Source organism: Callorhinus ursinus, unplaced genomic scaffold (assembly GCF_003265705.2).
Source record: "Callorhinus ursinus isolate GAN/ISIS: 27379988/994484 unplaced genomic scaffold, GSC_fseal_2.0 scaffold9, whole genome shotgun sequence".
Classification (NCBI taxonomy): Eukaryota; Metazoa; Chordata; class Mammalia; order Carnivora; family Otariidae; genus Callorhinus; species Callorhinus ursinus.
Genome location: NW_027397071.1, coordinates 5,702,614 through 5,718,882, shown reverse-complemented (window position 1 = coordinate 5,718,882; position 16,269 = coordinate 5,702,614). Strand labels below are relative to the sequence as shown.

Genomic DNA, 16,269 nt, shown 5'->3' with positions numbered 1-16,269 from the left:
GGTCCTGGAGTCTGGGATTCTGCCTGGCAGGTCTAACTCAGAATGCTGAGCTCTGAAAAGAGATGCTTGGCAGGGCCTCAGAGTGCCAGTGGCAATGAAACTTTGCCCAGCCTCCTTGGGTGGACATTGACTCAGACAGATGAGAAAAAGATTATAAACCACTTTGGAATCTCAGGGAATGGTGGGCAGATGGCCTGACTTTGGGCAAAGGGAGAGTTTCAGTCTTTACCCTTCTTTGACTCAGCTAGCACATCACACCCTCGCTCGAGACATCGGCATTTGGAAATAAATCACCCTGCTCTAAGCACCATTTCTCCATACTCCCAATGGCTAGAATGTGATTTATTCACTCAGCAAGAACATCAGTCATCACCCAAATATGTTCCGCGAGCACCTACTATGCCCAAGAACTTGTGCTAAAAATCCTGGATAGGGGCTTTACTGCATGTTTGTTTGTTTTTTTCTCCTTCAGCTGGAGTGACAACTGGATAGGAGTCATGGTGGCTGGGGGCAGGGGGCGGGGGGATTGGAAAACGTTTTTGAGCTAGCCTTGATGGAAGAGAGGATTTGGGTAAGTGGAGGAGAAGAAATCCATGCAAGGAAGGGGAAATTAAGTTGGATGATTATGCTGGGTCCAGATTCTGGAAGGCCTTGAGAAACCAGGGGAAGGACCTGGATTAACAGGAACCACTGATGGTTCTTGAGAGAGGGCAGGTCCCAGAAGAAAGTGGTCTTTTAGGAAGGCATGCCTCTCATGCATTGGCTGGCTTGGGTCATCCCTCAGTGGGAATGGTAGCAGCATCAGAAATGGAGAGGACAGGTGATCAGACTTGGTGCCAGATGGAGGAACGGGAATCAGTAGGGGCAATTTCAGGGAAACTGATGGGTGGATGAGGCCCTGACAGAAATGGGCCCACTGGGAAGCAAAGCTTTAGCTTTTTTGCTCAAGGGTATCCATGCTCTTCCTCAAACTTCTGCACCCTTCTTGGGTAGAGCCAGATTTGAGGCCAATGGGCTCCTGAGCCCTGAACCACAAGGCCCAAGGCCAGGAAACCCTGTACTGCATTGGCATGGGGGCGAGAGGCAGGGAACCGTGGCCCTCTGGGATCCGCACTTACCGATCATAATCCATAACCGAGATGAGCAGGCTGACTTGATCCATGTTCTCTGGGGGAATATCAAAGATGATGGCTTCATTGTAGACAGGATTAAGAGTGTTCTTCTTTATGGTTGTCTTCTTCTTCTTCAGTCTCCGCCCGTCACAAAGCAGGGACACTTTGACATATGGATCTGCGCCAGTGGGGGTGATGGGAAGGGAAGGGAGCATGTTAACCAGATGTCCTGGAACATCATTTGCAGCAGAGGGACGGAAGCCACAGACCTACTGTTGCTCATCAGATGGTATCAGTGGGTTGTTAAGATAATTAAACCACCTTGTATTTATGTAGCACACCTGTCTCTGAGGACACTTCGTGCTTAATAAAACACAGAGTCTATAGCGACCTCAGGATTATTGGGAGAGTGCCTAATGGACTTTCACTAATGGGGAAGCTGGCCTCAAATCAGACAGGACACCTGCCCGTGGGTATGCGGTTCACAGCCCTACATCCCCACTCGGCGATGGCCGGCTGGCTCCAAAGAGTGGTGAAGCTGAACAAGTCACCCTTCCTTTCACCTGCTTGGAGTCCTTTCCTCTGGGGGTTTGTCGGCATTATCAGCCAAAGGATAAGGGGGGTAAAAACAGAAGTTGATGACACCCAAGGAGTAGCAGCGTGTGAGTAAATGAACAGCGACAATCACAACACTGTTCGTGCCCTCCCCACCTGACAAGAGGATTATGGGTCTCATTGTTCCAGCAAGCTCATTTCCAGCTGGCGTCAGGAAGGGCCCTGCTCTCTGCTTCCCTGGAAGCCGTTTCCTGCCCACTTCTGGGCAGAGGAGGTGGACAGAGCTGTGCTGGGGGCCGTGAGTAAGACGGCTTCCTGAGATTCGGGACAGCCTGGTGACATTTCATTGCTCAGTGGGATCTTGGATCCTCTCCATCCCCAGAGGAGGTATCTTTTTACTGAACCTCCACATGTCTCCCATCCCTGTCTCTTCTTTAGTTTTCTGAATAGGTATTTCGTGGTCATCCTTCTACCCTGCAATTTTCCACTCATCCGAGTGAAGTGACACCTATTGTATCTCATAGCCCAGGTGTCTTAGGCACCATTGTAATTGTTATTTATGCTGCTCAGCTCCAGAAATGGGCGGGCGCCTCAGAGGTAATAACAGCTTTTGAGACACTGATGTACTGAGACAACTTCTTGCCCAGAAGCCAGGGTTCCCAGGAAGCCATCAGGAGGTGTGGGCTGAGCAGCCGTTGCCCAGCGCCCCGAGGCCTAGGCATGCGGTTCTATGTCCTGGGCACCTGAGCACCCGCCAGGCCCTCACACTCCCTGGTCATCGATCAGGTGGCAGCTGAGACACCTAGCTATGGGGAAGCTAGAGAGAACTACGACATGTGATCGGAAATGCCTAGCCTCGAAGGCATTGCTGTAGACACCCAAAGGAGCTGCCGACTAACTAATGTGCCAGAGCAGCTATGCTTTAACCATGGGGGCACTTGGGTTTACAAGGGAGATGGGGAGACTATGATTAAAGAGCAGGTGTTTAATCAACCTGCTGTCTCCAGCGACCCACTTGGAAGGGTCCTCTCTCTCATGGGTGTTTTCAGTAAAAAGGAAGGCAGAGTCCTTCCTAGAACTCTAGTCTAGAGTTCTAGAACCTCTGTGAGACAGCTTTCTGGTGTTGGTGGACTCCATTCTCTATGGATATACCCAGGGCAGGGTTCCGGCCCAAGCAGTCAGGTGGGGCAAGCTTGCTCCAAGACCCATCACTAACATGGCAACGTATACACTCCATAAGGTGGACACTGCCTTGGAAAGTGTCTTCAGGCTTGAGGCTGCTTGAGTGCTGCCCCAACACCTGCCATGCCCATTTCCATGCGCTCCCACAGCCCAGCAGAGTCCCATGCCACCAGGCTTGGAAAAATATGGCAGAGCCACCTGCCCAGGAGGCCACTAGGCAGATGCCTTATTACCGACTGGGAGATTCTCAGCTTCCTTCTCCAACTCGCTTCACTCCTACGAGGCATATCCATTTATAAAACTCAGTGGGTGTAGCTCCCTTGAAGAAACCATCAATCTCGTGATTGTCCAAGAGGCTAAGCAGAGAGATGACTGTTCTTTAGGATTCTCCAGGGGCAAAAAGTGTGTGGCTTCCAGTGGAATGCTGGCTCTATAAGACCTTGGAGGTTGTTTGCTCTCTAACAGCCTATGATGTTCAGTGCAACTGAAGGAGGGAGTGCAAAGCCTGACATTTCAGCCCCACAGTCATAGGAACCATCATAGTTCAACATTCAGTATTTGCCAAGCATTGTGCTGAGATTTATGTACCTCGTGTCTTTTAAGCTTCCCACCAATGCTATAAAAAATATCTATCATCATCATCCCCTTTCTTGGATAGGGAGATGGAGGCTAGAGAGATTCAGATTTGAACCTAGGTCTGTCTGACTCCCAAGTTTACACTTTAAACCACTAGACTCAAATCAGTACAGACCAGCTGTGGAGGAGATGGGTGCTTTTACTCACCACCCTTTTGTGGTGTTCTGATCCTTATTATTATTTTGTGTTATTTTCATTGTCATCGTTCCAGTGGATGGGCTTAGGGGGAATTGATTCATGACTAGTTAAATCAAGGAGACTAGGAAGACCCTCAGGTTTGGCGGTCAATGTCATAGAAATCAAGAACAGGCAATAAGCTCCATTCATTCCCTGCTTTATCCCAATATCCAAGCAGTCTGGGCCAAAGGCAACATCAAACTCATCCTCAAAAACAGGAGATCTAGTTTGAGAGGCCCCTGGCATGCATGCCCCCACTGTTCCACCCTCTGACAAGGCTCCTCATGCTATCCCTTCATTCATTCATTCAAAACATATTCATTCAATGCCTGTTGGGTTGCATGCACTGTTCCAGACACTTGCTTACATCTGTGAACCAGACAGAAATCCCTAACAAAAAGAGGGCCCCTGAATTTTCAGAATCAAGCTGAGATTTAATAGCAGATTCCAAATCCAGGTAGAAAGGAGGGTCAATTGCAAGAGGGAGATGAGAATTTAGCATAAGAAAAATCTCTCCCCCCCAACCCTCTGATGTGGAACTGCCCTTATGGTTACCTCAGTGGCTTTGCCATAAGCTCTCTCTCTAGCACATCAATTTAATTACACCAGAGAAGAGAGTGTGGGGACTTAGGCAGCAAAATCCTATTTCCCTCAGCAGCCTTGAGAGTCCTCAGTGAATTTCTCTCCTCAGCATGCACTTATTTTGATATTAAAATGGAATCTACATTGGCTGTATTTTTGGAGGAAGCTGACTTGCTGGGGCCTGAGAGCTTTGCGCATGTCAGAAGAGGCTCTTTAAGCTCTCCCCCCATGTCCCCCCCGAAGAGCTTCAGTGGGAGGAGAGGCATTAGGGTGGGCGCTATCTTGGGGAGCTTTTGGCCTGGAAGACGCGAGTGCTGCACAGAGACAGTGGGGGCTGGGAGCAGAGGCTCCCAGGAGTCAAAGTGGCAACAAATACACGTTGCTTCAGCGTTTTCCAACCACCTTCCCTGAAACCTCATTTTTCAAGGTCTAATACCTCATCTCCTTCCAACTACACCAAGTTGCACCTGGGCCTGGAGGTTTGCAGCTGGACCCATCCCCTTTCGTGGCAACTGTGATGATACTAAGGAGTTTTCCAGGCAAATAAATAATGAATAAAAGGAAAAACTGGCACCTCTAGAATGGTTTTACACTGGAAATCTGATTCCTCAGAAGAGCCACTTGGGTGATGGGTCCAGGGAAACAAGCCTTTTCCTACATTTGCAACTCTGAGGGCAGCTCAGGCTGTTTTGCGCATCTGCTCTTCGGGACACTTCACCCCATTTCTCTTCTCGGGCTAATGTGAGCCGACAGGGGGAAGGAGGCTCCTGGGACTCAAGCTACGCCTCTGTTGTATCAAAACTCAAATACCTTCTCTGACAACGACTTACAGAATCATGGAAAAATATCTGTCTCAGCAGTGGCCCCCAAGCAAGCATGGGCTCAGTTGCTAGAACAGGACTGCTTCTGTACCTAACAGCAATCCTGGTGCTGAGGCTGGGGCCGGGAGCCCTGCAGGAAAAACTCAAAATACAAATACACTTGGCTTTGCAGTGGCTTTGCCCCTTTGACTAGGTCTGCGGGGCTGCCGGGGGGGCTGTGCTGACCTACAAACATTTACACACTCAAACTTGACAAAACCCTTGAAAGTCCTGGGGCCTCGTATAACTAGAAAGGTTTTCCTTATTTTTTTTTTTTCTCCTAGGTGTTTACTTCTTATTCTCTCTCTCCTTTGAGGGAAAATGATAGGAGTAGTTAATGTCTACTGAGCGTATATTATGTGTCTGGCACAACTCTTAAGCACTTAAACGAGTGAACTTCTTTATCCCTTAAAGCAACCTGTGTAAGTGATTTTTTTCGGATTAGGAAATCAAAGCATTGCACAGCAAGGAAGGGGCAGAACTGGGATTGGAATCCAGAGCTGGTGCTCCTCTTCTTAGAATTCTAAGAATACTGACAGTTCTTCCCCCTTCTCTCTAAGCATCTTTCCAGGCCCTAACATCTGGGTGGCTGGCAGGCCGCTTGGGGAGGAGAGGTACCTGAGTAGCCTGTGATGTCCATCGCCTTGAGGTTCCGACACTTGATCACTGTGAGCGTGAGCCGGCCGGCTGTGGGCAGGTAGCACAGGGAGAACATGATCTCTCCCAGATCCACACTTTCCTGCAAAGAAGCAGACAAGAGGGCAGATGAGGGGCACACGGCTCCCAGGGCCGCTGCTGCGGGCCACTCTGGGGCCCAGGAGAAGGCTCTTTGAGGCAAAGTGCCACGTCTTTTGGACCCGAGGGTCTGGCCTCCATGCTGGGAGTACCTGGGAATAGATGATTAACGATATTGCGTCTTCAGTAGAATCTGCCCCGTGCACTGTTCCTTCTCAACTCTGCTCAGACGCGGGCCCCGGTCCTTGCCACCCTGCTGCGTCCTGCCCTGCCCGCCGTGTGTCCCTCGGCTGTAGCCTCGAGCCCGGCAGCCCCGGAGTGGCCCAGCCCCGTTCCCCTCCGGTTCGCCCTTCTTGGCCACTGGTCCCCTTGACCCCACACCCCAGCCCCCTGCCTGGCCGTGGTCATGACAGCGTCCTGCACAAGACACGCTCCGGCCATCCAGGGCTCTCTCCCGGCAGGTCTGCTTCCAGCCCTCAGCTCATCGTTCCTCGCCAGTCCCTCTGCCCAGCAGCATCCCCCCCTCTCCAGAGACCTGCGCAGCTCTCTAACTTCCAGACCGCGGCACAAAAGCACAAGGGACTGCGACCTGGCTCGGGCCGTGCGGCCCACCGAGGAGATGTGCGCTCCCCATCCCAGGTCTGCGCCGTGTCTCCACGTCTCGGGTCCATCTTGTCCTTTTTCCCTCAGGTGTGACCATCCTTCACATACGACCTGCCAGGGAGTATATGCTCTGCTACCTCACCTACCCCCGGGGGCTCCCAATCCTAGGAAGTTTCTCAGTAACGGGGAAGACGAAAACTTCGAACAGGGTACGAATGTCTGCCTGTCAAGTTAAATAGCACCCTGCCGGACTGCTTCCTCTGCCTGCTCCCCACTTGATAAAGGAGGATGCTGTTGCTGCCACACCTCCCCCCAGGCTCTGAGGCCGGCCTGGCGCCCCCACCCCCGACCCTGGGTGGAGGAGGAGGGCAGGGTTTGGAGTGGCTCTGATTTCACATGGGGCCATCCACTGGCTCATTCATTCGTTCAGTCAATCAACAAACGTTCACTGAGCACCTGCTGTCTGCAGGTGTTGTTCTGGGGTGTAGAAATAGGGGAAAAAAAAAAATAAACCCCCCCCCCCCCCGCTGACTGCCCTTACAGAGCTTACATTTTACTTGGGCACAGGACAAGAAAAACAGATAAAAAGACCGCACAAAGTATCAACGAGAAAAATGTAAAGCACCGGAAGGAGGATGTGTAATGCACATAGGGGGAGGCTTAGCTGTTTGAATTTTAGACAGGCTGGCCAGGGAAGGCCTCCCTGAGGAGGTGAAGTGTGAGAAAGAGAGCAGTCAAGGGTGACACCAAGGTTTTTGTCCCCTCTCCTCACAAAGAACCCCCCTTGACCGGGGACTCCTAGAGACACCTGATACCTGGCCCCAGCTGGAGACAATCCAAGCCTCTCCCAACCCCTTCCAGAGCATGTGGTCCCAGGGCTCTCCTCTAGGGAGAACTGGTACCCACCCTCGCCCTAGCGCGAGATTCAGTCTTGGTCTTTAAATCCCAGAGTAGCAGAAGGGGAACCCCCCAGGTCCCCAGGAGGGGGTCTGGCTGGGGCAGAGCTGTACGCTCCGTAGAGGCGGGACGCCCTCCAGCACACAGAACCCCGAGGCGCCGCACAGCCGGGAGGTGAGACCCACACCCACGAGCCCCTCTGCACGCATCAACTCTGTGAGGCGGGGGCTATTGTCCTTATTCCCTCCACTTCACAGTCTCAAGAGCTCAGTGTTCAAACTCAGGTCTCGAAGCTCTGCCCAGGCTTACACAGCTGGTGGGAGTTGCAGCTGGACTCTCAACTCAGGAGAGCGCTCCTCGAACTCTCTATCTTGGAGCACCTTCCAGCTGACCCAGGGAGTACCCCAACGTGACCCTGGCTCCTCTAGACCTTGGCTCCATGCTCTGTGGCGAGGACACAGTCCCCCCCTCAACACACACATGGTCTCGTGGGGTGTACCAGTTAGAAGAAGGTGCCAGCGTCCCCATCTCCCTCAGGTGTGTCTCCTGTCTCCCTGGTCCCCTATTCCAAAGAGGGAGACACAGGAAACGGCCCTGTGGCATGGTGTTGAGGGAGTGTGACCTTCCCATCATGTAGCAGGTCCCCAGTGCACCTGGCTGAAAGTTCTATCTCTGACCAAGGCACTGAGGTACAAGGGGCCCCCGGCTCCCTCTATTTCCCTCATAATCCTCCTAGGTTCATTCCTGCCCAAAGTTAGAGAAACCTCCCGGATTCAGTAACAGCGAGAAGAACTAACACTCTTATGTGTCTGCCATATGCCAAGTCTGTTGCCAAATGATCTCAGTGAGTCTTACACAGCCCTACAAGCTAGGTGCTCTTATGATCCCCACTGCAAACAGGAGGAAAGGACTGTTTGGTGAAGGGAAGTAGCCGGCCCAAGTTAAGTAGCTTGTGTGACTAATGAGTGTTCTGGTGCCCATTTATATAGATCAAGCCTGCTGCTTGAACACCCCAGTGGCTCCCCTTGTTTGGCTTCTGGAATCAAGGCCCATCTTCTTAGCTTGCATTGAGGCCCCTCAACAATGGGGTTCCGTCTTACTACCTCACCTGATTATTTTCTCTATTTCTCTATGCCAGTCCTCTGCTCCACGGGGCTGGTGTAGCTTTAGTCCCTTTTGCCAGAATGTTCCTCCTCTTATCTTGGCATAGACAATCTTATGCATCTTGTGGGGATCCTCACCCACAGTCCAGCCCACAGAGACCATCTCTCCCCCACACCCCTGCAGCACCTTCTGCCCCTAAGCCACAGGTGTTACCAAGTCCGCCCTCTGCTGCCGCCATGCCCTCCCACCAGCACCTGGTGACTGGAGGCCCCTCTGGGGCTAGGCCTTGCTTTACACCTACCCGTGCTTCGGAGGTGCCCCGAGCATGAGAGGAGCCACATGAATGCAAGTAGAAACACACGGTCATATCCTAGCCAGGAGAGCCCTGGAAGGAGTGGTTCTCCACGTCAACGCTGCCATCAGGGTCGGGCCTGGGAAGGAATCCTGTGGCCCCTCTGAAGGGACTGGTTTCCCTGTCACTGTCATCCTGCGATGCAGAGTGGCCCTTTTAAGGGCTGTTTTATTTGGGGGAGTCCGAGTCAATCTGTTTATGGACTCAGCAGACTGGCTTGGGGTGTGGGAGATCTCTCGGGATAAATGGAATCAAGCGCAGCGCTCTGCACCGCTCTCAAGGATGGCTCCCTCCAGGGGCGCACCAACCCAGCAGGGCCCCCCCTCTTTTCTGCAGGGCTGCCCCTTCTTGGACAGGACTGTGGCAGTCGGGCAGCATGCGGGTGTTGAGTCTACAGTGTGGGGTGGGGCTCCCCACCCCCACCCTGGTCCCTGCTCCCGACCGAGAACTCCTTTCTCCATCCCTAGTAAAGGGAATGAGCCAAGATCCCCCCATGACTTGCAGGCGGAGAGAAAACAGGAGTCAAGTGGCCTGCAGTTGGGCCCAGGACCTTCTGCCATGGGTGACTGGGCCTCACGGGGCCTGACCACAAGTTGGTTGCCCTTGGCTCAATGGATCAAGGGGGGGTGTTGTTCCCCTGTACATGCAGGAAGCAGAGGCCTGGCCTGTTTGATAAAGGAAAATAAACAGGTTACTTTTGAGTAAATAAAGGGATGAGGGGCTAAGCAAACGAGAGTCAGCTTTTCCTGGCAGCCACCTCCCTCTCTGGAAAGCTGGGCCCCAGCTCAGCCCGCTTGGGCGGTCTTGCCAGATCCTTGCTCTGCCCCACCCCCTTTCTTAGGAGGTTTCAGCCCCAGATCCTATATTCCTTGCCAGCCTTTTATCCTCATTAGTGATGCCTGAGACTTTGGCTTTAATAAAGCCAGGGTGACCAGGGGCTGCAGAACAGCCCACGCATTATTGCTGTCATCTTCACTGGCTGTCAGGGGAGGCCGCCTTAGGGCCCCTGATTGGTAATGAGCTCCCCGGTGATGGAGAGGTCACTGCTGTCCAGAAATGGGCAGAAACGAACTTGGCCCTCTCGACTGCTAACCTGCAGGCTGAGGGGGGCAGATGGGGGCCCAGGAGCAGTTGGCTTTCAGTCCTGGCTAGAGTTTGGAGGGGGCAGACCTGCTGCCAGGGGAGGGACAGCCAGGATGTTGGCTCCTGGAAAAGTCTGTCCTTAGGTGCAACCCATCCACCTGATGCCAGCCCTCTCCCCTGGCTGCAGTGCCCAGGCATCTGGGCAATAAGATTCTGAAAGTCCCATCCACAGCACGCCATTGCTCTTGCCGGTTCCCCAGTAGGCTGTCTGTAACAGCATTTCCTTCTCTTCGATGGACGCACAGAGCCCTAAGCATAGAAGAGAATTCCTATCTGTGGGCTGCCCAGGAAAAAGCAGTGAACCACAAGTCAGGAGACTTGGGCTTCAGTCCCTCAGCCTCCAACCAGCCACGAGAACTTGGGCACTTCATTTCTCATCTGTGTAAAATGAGATGATCGTCCTAAACGTTCTAGCCCCCAGGTCCCTCCCCGCCAGCCATACAAACGGAGGATTCACACTGGAAAATCTACCATCAACATCACCAGTTTAGATGGCCCAAGGATGCCTGACTGTTGTCTATTGCCCCCTCAAGGAATCTAGCAACTTCGCCTTGAAATCCAAATGCTCTCATCCCTTCGGTCCCTGCTGCCCCCAAGAAGGCTAGCCACCTTCTCTTCCTCCCAAATAGGTAATGAATGGCGTCCATGCTCTGCGTCTGTCTTGGGAATCCAGGCTGAGCGAAGCAAGAACCATGCTTCCCCATCTCTTAGAGAACACTTCTTGTCTCTTAATCATTAAGTGGCTTGTCTGAATCTCTCATCATCAGCAGAGAAGCATCCACTATACTTTTAGGAAGGCCACAGGAGACCTAAAAGGAGCTCTGAAGCACAGGGCAGGAAGTGCTGTTAAGCTACCCCAGGGCAGGGGGGCCTGGAAGAGAGACAGGTGGAAGCCAAGTTGGCTCCAATGGGTAGAAAAACATCCAGTGAGCAATCCCTCTGTGAAGGCCTGAGGCTTGGCATCAGGGATAGAGCTGAGTCAGAGATGGAGGCTGGCACTTGGGGCTGGGCCATTTCCTCTGCTCTCTGTCCCCAAAGTACCACAGACCTCCTCTTCCATAGCCCAGGCCACCACCGTAACCTTCCTGGTGCTCGTGGCGATTATGTGACAAATGCTGTGTTCTCCTTAGATTGTGGGCTCTTTGAGCGCGGAGATGGGGTCTGGGTTCACTCGTGATCACACCTGTCACATCTCGCCCAGGGCCTGGTCCATAGTCAATGCTCAGTAAACACTAGTTGATTAGAGACAGGTTGAGACCATGGACTGGGGGTCAGGCAGCTCTGGGTCCCAAGCTCCAGCTCAGAGGTTTATGAGCAGTGCGACTGACTTATTAGCCTTTTGTACTGTCGGTTTCCTAATCTGTAAAATGGGGCTTATTAGCCCCACAGTAGCTCCCTTGTAGGGTTGTTGTTAGGATTAAATGAAGTCATCTGTGTAAAGTGCTTGGCATAGTACCCAGCACAGAGTAGGCTCTCAGTAAGTACTAGATGCTATTATAATTATTACTTCTATCTTTACAAATATTACACCTCACAGTCCTGGATCAGGGACAGGGGAGAGAAAGGCATAGAAGTAAGTAATAAGTTGATCTGATCAGTGATGTAAGAGAGGCTTGGGCGAGATGTGGGAAGGGGGCAGAGGAGGGAATAATAAAGTGCCTGGGGTTACAGAGTAAGCTTCCCAGAGCAGGGTGATATTCCATAGGGTCTGGCAAGGTGAGCAAAAGGAGTTTGCTAACAAAGGAAAACAAGCGAGGCCATTCTAGGCAGAGGGAGGGGACGCGAGAAGTTCTGTGTGTCAGAAGGTGAAATGCAGGATGGGGACTGAAACAGCCCAGGGGAGCCCGGGAGCAGGGCAGGGCTCCGCCTGTCGGCCCCATGGCCCCCACTTAGGAGTCCACCCTGGCCCCTGGCCCCTGGCCCACTCAGTCCACAATGGCACCTCCCACCCAGACGCCCACGCCGGAGGCCAATTTCATGGGTGTCATTCATTAGTTTTCCACCTACTAAAGGTTCACGAATATGGGGAGACAGTAGTGATAAGAGAGGCAGGATCCCAGCCCTCCAGGAGCCTGTATTCTAGGGGAGGGAGACAAAAATAAACTAAGCAAGAGAGTACCTGAGAGCGGTGAATGAACCAGGGACATGACGGTGGGGGGGTGCGGGGGGTGGGGGAGACAGGTTAGACAGAGTGGTTGGGAAGGCGGTCAGACCTGAACAAGGGAGGGGGCAGCCAGTCACCAGGAAGAAGAGGCGAGCAGTGGCTCCGGAAACATGCTGGTTTGGGGCAGTGAGCTGGAGAGCAGTGGGGACCAGGACGGGGCAGGGGCAGGGGCGTGGGGAGCCAAGAGAAGCAGAGCCAGATCTCAGAGGCCTTCAAAGAGGTTTGCATTTATTCCCTGTGAAAAGCAGAGACGTCAGCAGGCTTGTGGAGAGGGAATGGCAGGGGAAGAGGGGAAGCCAGAGTAGCCCAGCTTCGGCGCCCCCTCACAGACTCCACACCTAGCCCTCCGTGCTGTTCTGCCTTCCGAGTGTCCCCCCAACGCTGCGGCCTCTCCCCACCTCCCTTCTGCACAACCTCAGCTCTGACCCGCATCACGCTCGCCCGGACCTCTGAGCTTTCTGACCTCCCTTCCCTGCCTAACCCCTCTGACCTATCCTCCTGGCCGTAAACAGGGGGCTGTTCTCCCGCTCCAGATCCTCCAATGGTTCCCCATTTCAGACCCGTTTTGTAGATGGAAAACCTCTTCTTCATCCAGAAGTGCAAATACGTACAACAGATAAAAAGTGGCTCAGAGACGGGACACACAGGGCTCCTACCTTCAACCCCTCAGCCCACCTCCTTGAGCTTCCAGGAGTCAGCCTGAGCATCACACAGAATCAAGTAGCATTGGGGCGCCTGGGTGGCTCAGTCATTAAGCGTCTGCCTTCAGCTCAGGTCATGATCCCAGGGTCCTGGGATCGAGCCCCGCATCAGGCTCCCCGCTCAGCGGGAAGCCTGCCTCTCCCTCTCCCCCTCCCCCTACTTGTGTTCCCTCTCTTGCTGGGTCTCTCTCTGTCAAATGAATAAATAAAATCTTAAAAAAAAAAAAAAAAGAATCAAGTAACATTCAAGTGTCTTCATGATTTGGCCCTTGCCTTTTTCTGCCCGTCATTCTGCTTCAAGTGCCCTAGCACAGGCCATTCTGTCCTAAGTGCCTAAGCGCCATATAATCTTCACGTAAGTCTACGAGAGGGGCACTCTTATGGTCCCCATTCCCCACATGGGGACACTGAAGTACAGAGAGGCTGCGACTGGCCCAAGGACACACAGCTAAGAAATGGCAGAGCTGAGGTATGAACCCCGGCAACTAGGCTCTAGAGCTCACAAGTATTAGCTTCCACGCCATTCTGCCTCCCTATGGCTTCCACTTCCCCAAATGCTCCTCCGCGCCTCCGCCCTGCTCTTGCCACTGCCTGAAATCATCTGTCTCTACCTCTGATGGCTCTGGACGACACTCGTCTTTCCAGGCCAGCTGCCTGTTCCCTCCTCTTGGGTTGCCTACTCTCACTCCCCTGGTCTGACTGGGGCTCCCCATTGCCCCTGGGTTGAAAGACCAAGTGTTACAAATGCCTCGAAGCAAAGGCGGGGCGTTTCCGAGCTCAATCATGACCCGCTGGATGATGGGGCTGTAGGGGAGGAGAGCAGAGACTTGACACCCCGCCCGCCCAGTGCCCCCAGGGCTGGCTCCGCTCTCTGCTGGGAGTGCCTCCTGAGGGGTGGGTGTGCTCCTTCCCTGGCTGCTTCCAGGACTCCTGCTGTGAACGCTGTGGGGGAGGGGGGGCGCGGGGAGGGACTAAGGGTGGGTTGGCTCCCTCCCTGCCCCTCCTCAGGCCCGGACTTCCAGGGCTGTGGGGAGACTGCTGGGGGTGGCCGAGGTGGAAGGGCGGTATGATGCTTGGGTTACCTGTGGGGTGCTGGGGCAGGTTCCATTTGTTCCGAGTTCCATCCCTGCCTGCTTGTTCTCTCAAGTGCTTTCTGTCCCAAGGGCTTTGCAGCGATATGAATAAGTCATCTGGCAGGAGAGAGGTGCCTTATGTGTACTCAATGGACTCCAGCTGTAGTCTTGAGAGCCGGGGATGGCTCCCCGGAAAGAGGGAGACCCTCCAGCTTGCAGGAGGCAGGGCTTGCAGGAGAAAGTGGGTGAGATCCTCGGGCTGGGCTGTGTCCCTGGGACGTGGAGAGGTTAAAGCACACCGGTGGGAGGCAAATGTTTCTGTATCTGAGCATCTTCAGGGAAACAGACAGTTTTATTTAAGAAACTTTTTCTCAGCCTCTCCTCCATGAACCTGCACTCAAAAAGAGGTTTAGTGTTTCACACGCACCATTACTTTTGGGCAAATATCCGTGAGTCAGACTCACACTGGGAGGTGCAGATCTCTTCCTAATGACTTTTTAAAAGGTGGGCGGAGAGGGAGAGGGGCTGTGAGGGGGTGGAAGGAACTTGAGGAGAGTAGAGTTTGGGAAAGTTCTAGAAGAGATGGAGGCAATGCCTGGGTCAAGCTGGAAAGTCGGCCCCATGGGAGCTTGTTCTTGGGAGGCCAGGGACTCTGCTCTGGTCCTCCACTGGCATCTCATTAATGACAGAGAGGAATAAATGGCACATTAATGAAGTTAACGATGGGAATCCGTCTTCATTTCTAGCCTCCAGTTGTCCTGCTGTGTGGCTGTCAAACAGCTGTTTCCTCCAGGAGAGGGTGGGCATCTCGGCAGTGAGTGATCTGATCTCTGCCCGAGCAGGGTGGTGGCAGCTGGGGCTCTCGGCAGGAGGGAAGATGCCCTGGTTCCAGTGAGATGGTCTCCTGGAGCAGCTGAGGGGCATTTCTGCCAACAGGTGCCCTGGAGGATGCCAAACGGGCAGGGCTTTGGTCTCGGCCACGGGCACATGCTCGAACGGCCGGTGACAAGAGCTTTAGCTTCCTTGTTTCTTTGCTGACCTGAGGGTTTAGGTTTTCACCCCCCTCCTACTCCGACACGCGAGAATCTCTCGGTCCTACCGTGGTGTGGCTGTTGTGTGAAGAGGCTCTTTGCAGCTTCTCCTGCACTTGACCATCCTGCTCTGGAGCACCCGCTTCCCTCGGTTCTCCTCCCACCTCTCTGGCTTCTCCCTCCCAGTTCCTGCTCCATCCTTCTCCCACCTCTGCCCCTAAACAGTGGAATGTTAAACACTCATTCTCTCCCTCTGCTCATCCATAATGTTAATGCCCATTTCCATTCTCAGGACTCCCAAATTTATAGCCCTTCTCAGACCTCTCTCCTAGACTCCAGACTCATATATCCAACACGACATCTCAATGTGGATGTCTCACAGAAATCTCAAATCTCTCGGATGTTCAAAGGTGAACTTTGATCTGCCATGTACATCCTCCCCTTGTTTTGCCCAACCGGGGAAATGGCCCCAGCAACCCCCCAGTTGCTCAGAGCCAGAAACCAGATATTACCGTCAATGCCTGTCTTCCTTTCTCCTTTGCAAGTAGTTCATCACCAAGCCCTGTCAATTCTACCTCCAAATTCAGTCTCAAGCCTGCCCACTTCTCTCCATCTCCAGTACCACACAGAGGGCAAAACCATCTCTCACCTGCCCACTTACAACCGCCTCCTAATGGCCCTCTCTGCTTCCCGTGTTCGCCTGTCCCACTTTCCACACAGCAGCCAGAGTGCTCTTGCAAAATTATAAGATGGAGCACATCACTCCTCTGTTTAAAACCTTCCAGGGCTTCCCCTTGCACTAGGAATAAAATCCAAAACACTTACCAAGACCCACAGGGCCCTATCTGATTAGGGTCCAAGTCTTCACCCTCGCCCTCCCACAGCAACTAAAGAGTTCCAGGGTCTCCCTGCTCCCAGGACTCTGCATATTCTGCTCTCTCCGTTTGACCATTCTTTCCCCAACTCATCACATGGCAGGTGTCCCCCCACCCTTCAGGCCACTTCCTCCCAAGCCACACCCCTGCTCTGGGCTGTGTGTTCCCGAAGGACGGGCTGTGGGTCTGTTTCACCAGGAATAGGAGTAGGGATGAAGCAAACCAGGTGCCCAGCATACGAGAGGGATGTAGGCCCTCCCTCTCAGGTTCAGGCATGCCTCCAAGAGTGAGCGCCTCCTTCAATTCTGTCCCCTAGGCACCTTGTTTCCCTGACCCTAGTCCTGGCTCTATATTTTACTCACCACTTGTATTCCCAGGACTGAGCACAGTGCCTGGTACATAACAGATGCTCAGCAAATATCGTGGAATGAATGAACGACTTAGCTTTGTGGGATGCACTTGGTTAAGAAGGTGGTGGAGGAGGGTG

At 53.3% G+C, this 16,269-nt stretch overlaps 1 protein-coding gene across 9 annotated transcripts in view; it reads right to left on the bottom strand.

Moving 5' to 3' along the window:
• SYT6 (synaptotagmin 6) overlaps positions 1–16,269 on the bottom strand; it is a 99,680-nt gene that overhangs the window by 48,640 nt on the left and 34,771 nt on the right. For all 9 annotated transcript variants that reach the window (XR_012379310.1, XM_073896106.1, XM_073896102.1 and 6 more), the window contains exons 4-5: positions 5,723–5,843; positions 1,119–1,290 (exon numbers count right to left, since the gene is read on the bottom strand). Coding sequence is in view for 8 of the 9 variants with exons in the window: in XM_073896106.1 (XP_073752207.1) it covers positions 1,119–1,290; positions 5,723–5,843 (293 nt within the window). In the remaining variant the exon portion in view is untranslated. The remainder of the gene's footprint in view (positions 1–1,118; positions 1,291–5,722; positions 5,844–16,269) is intronic.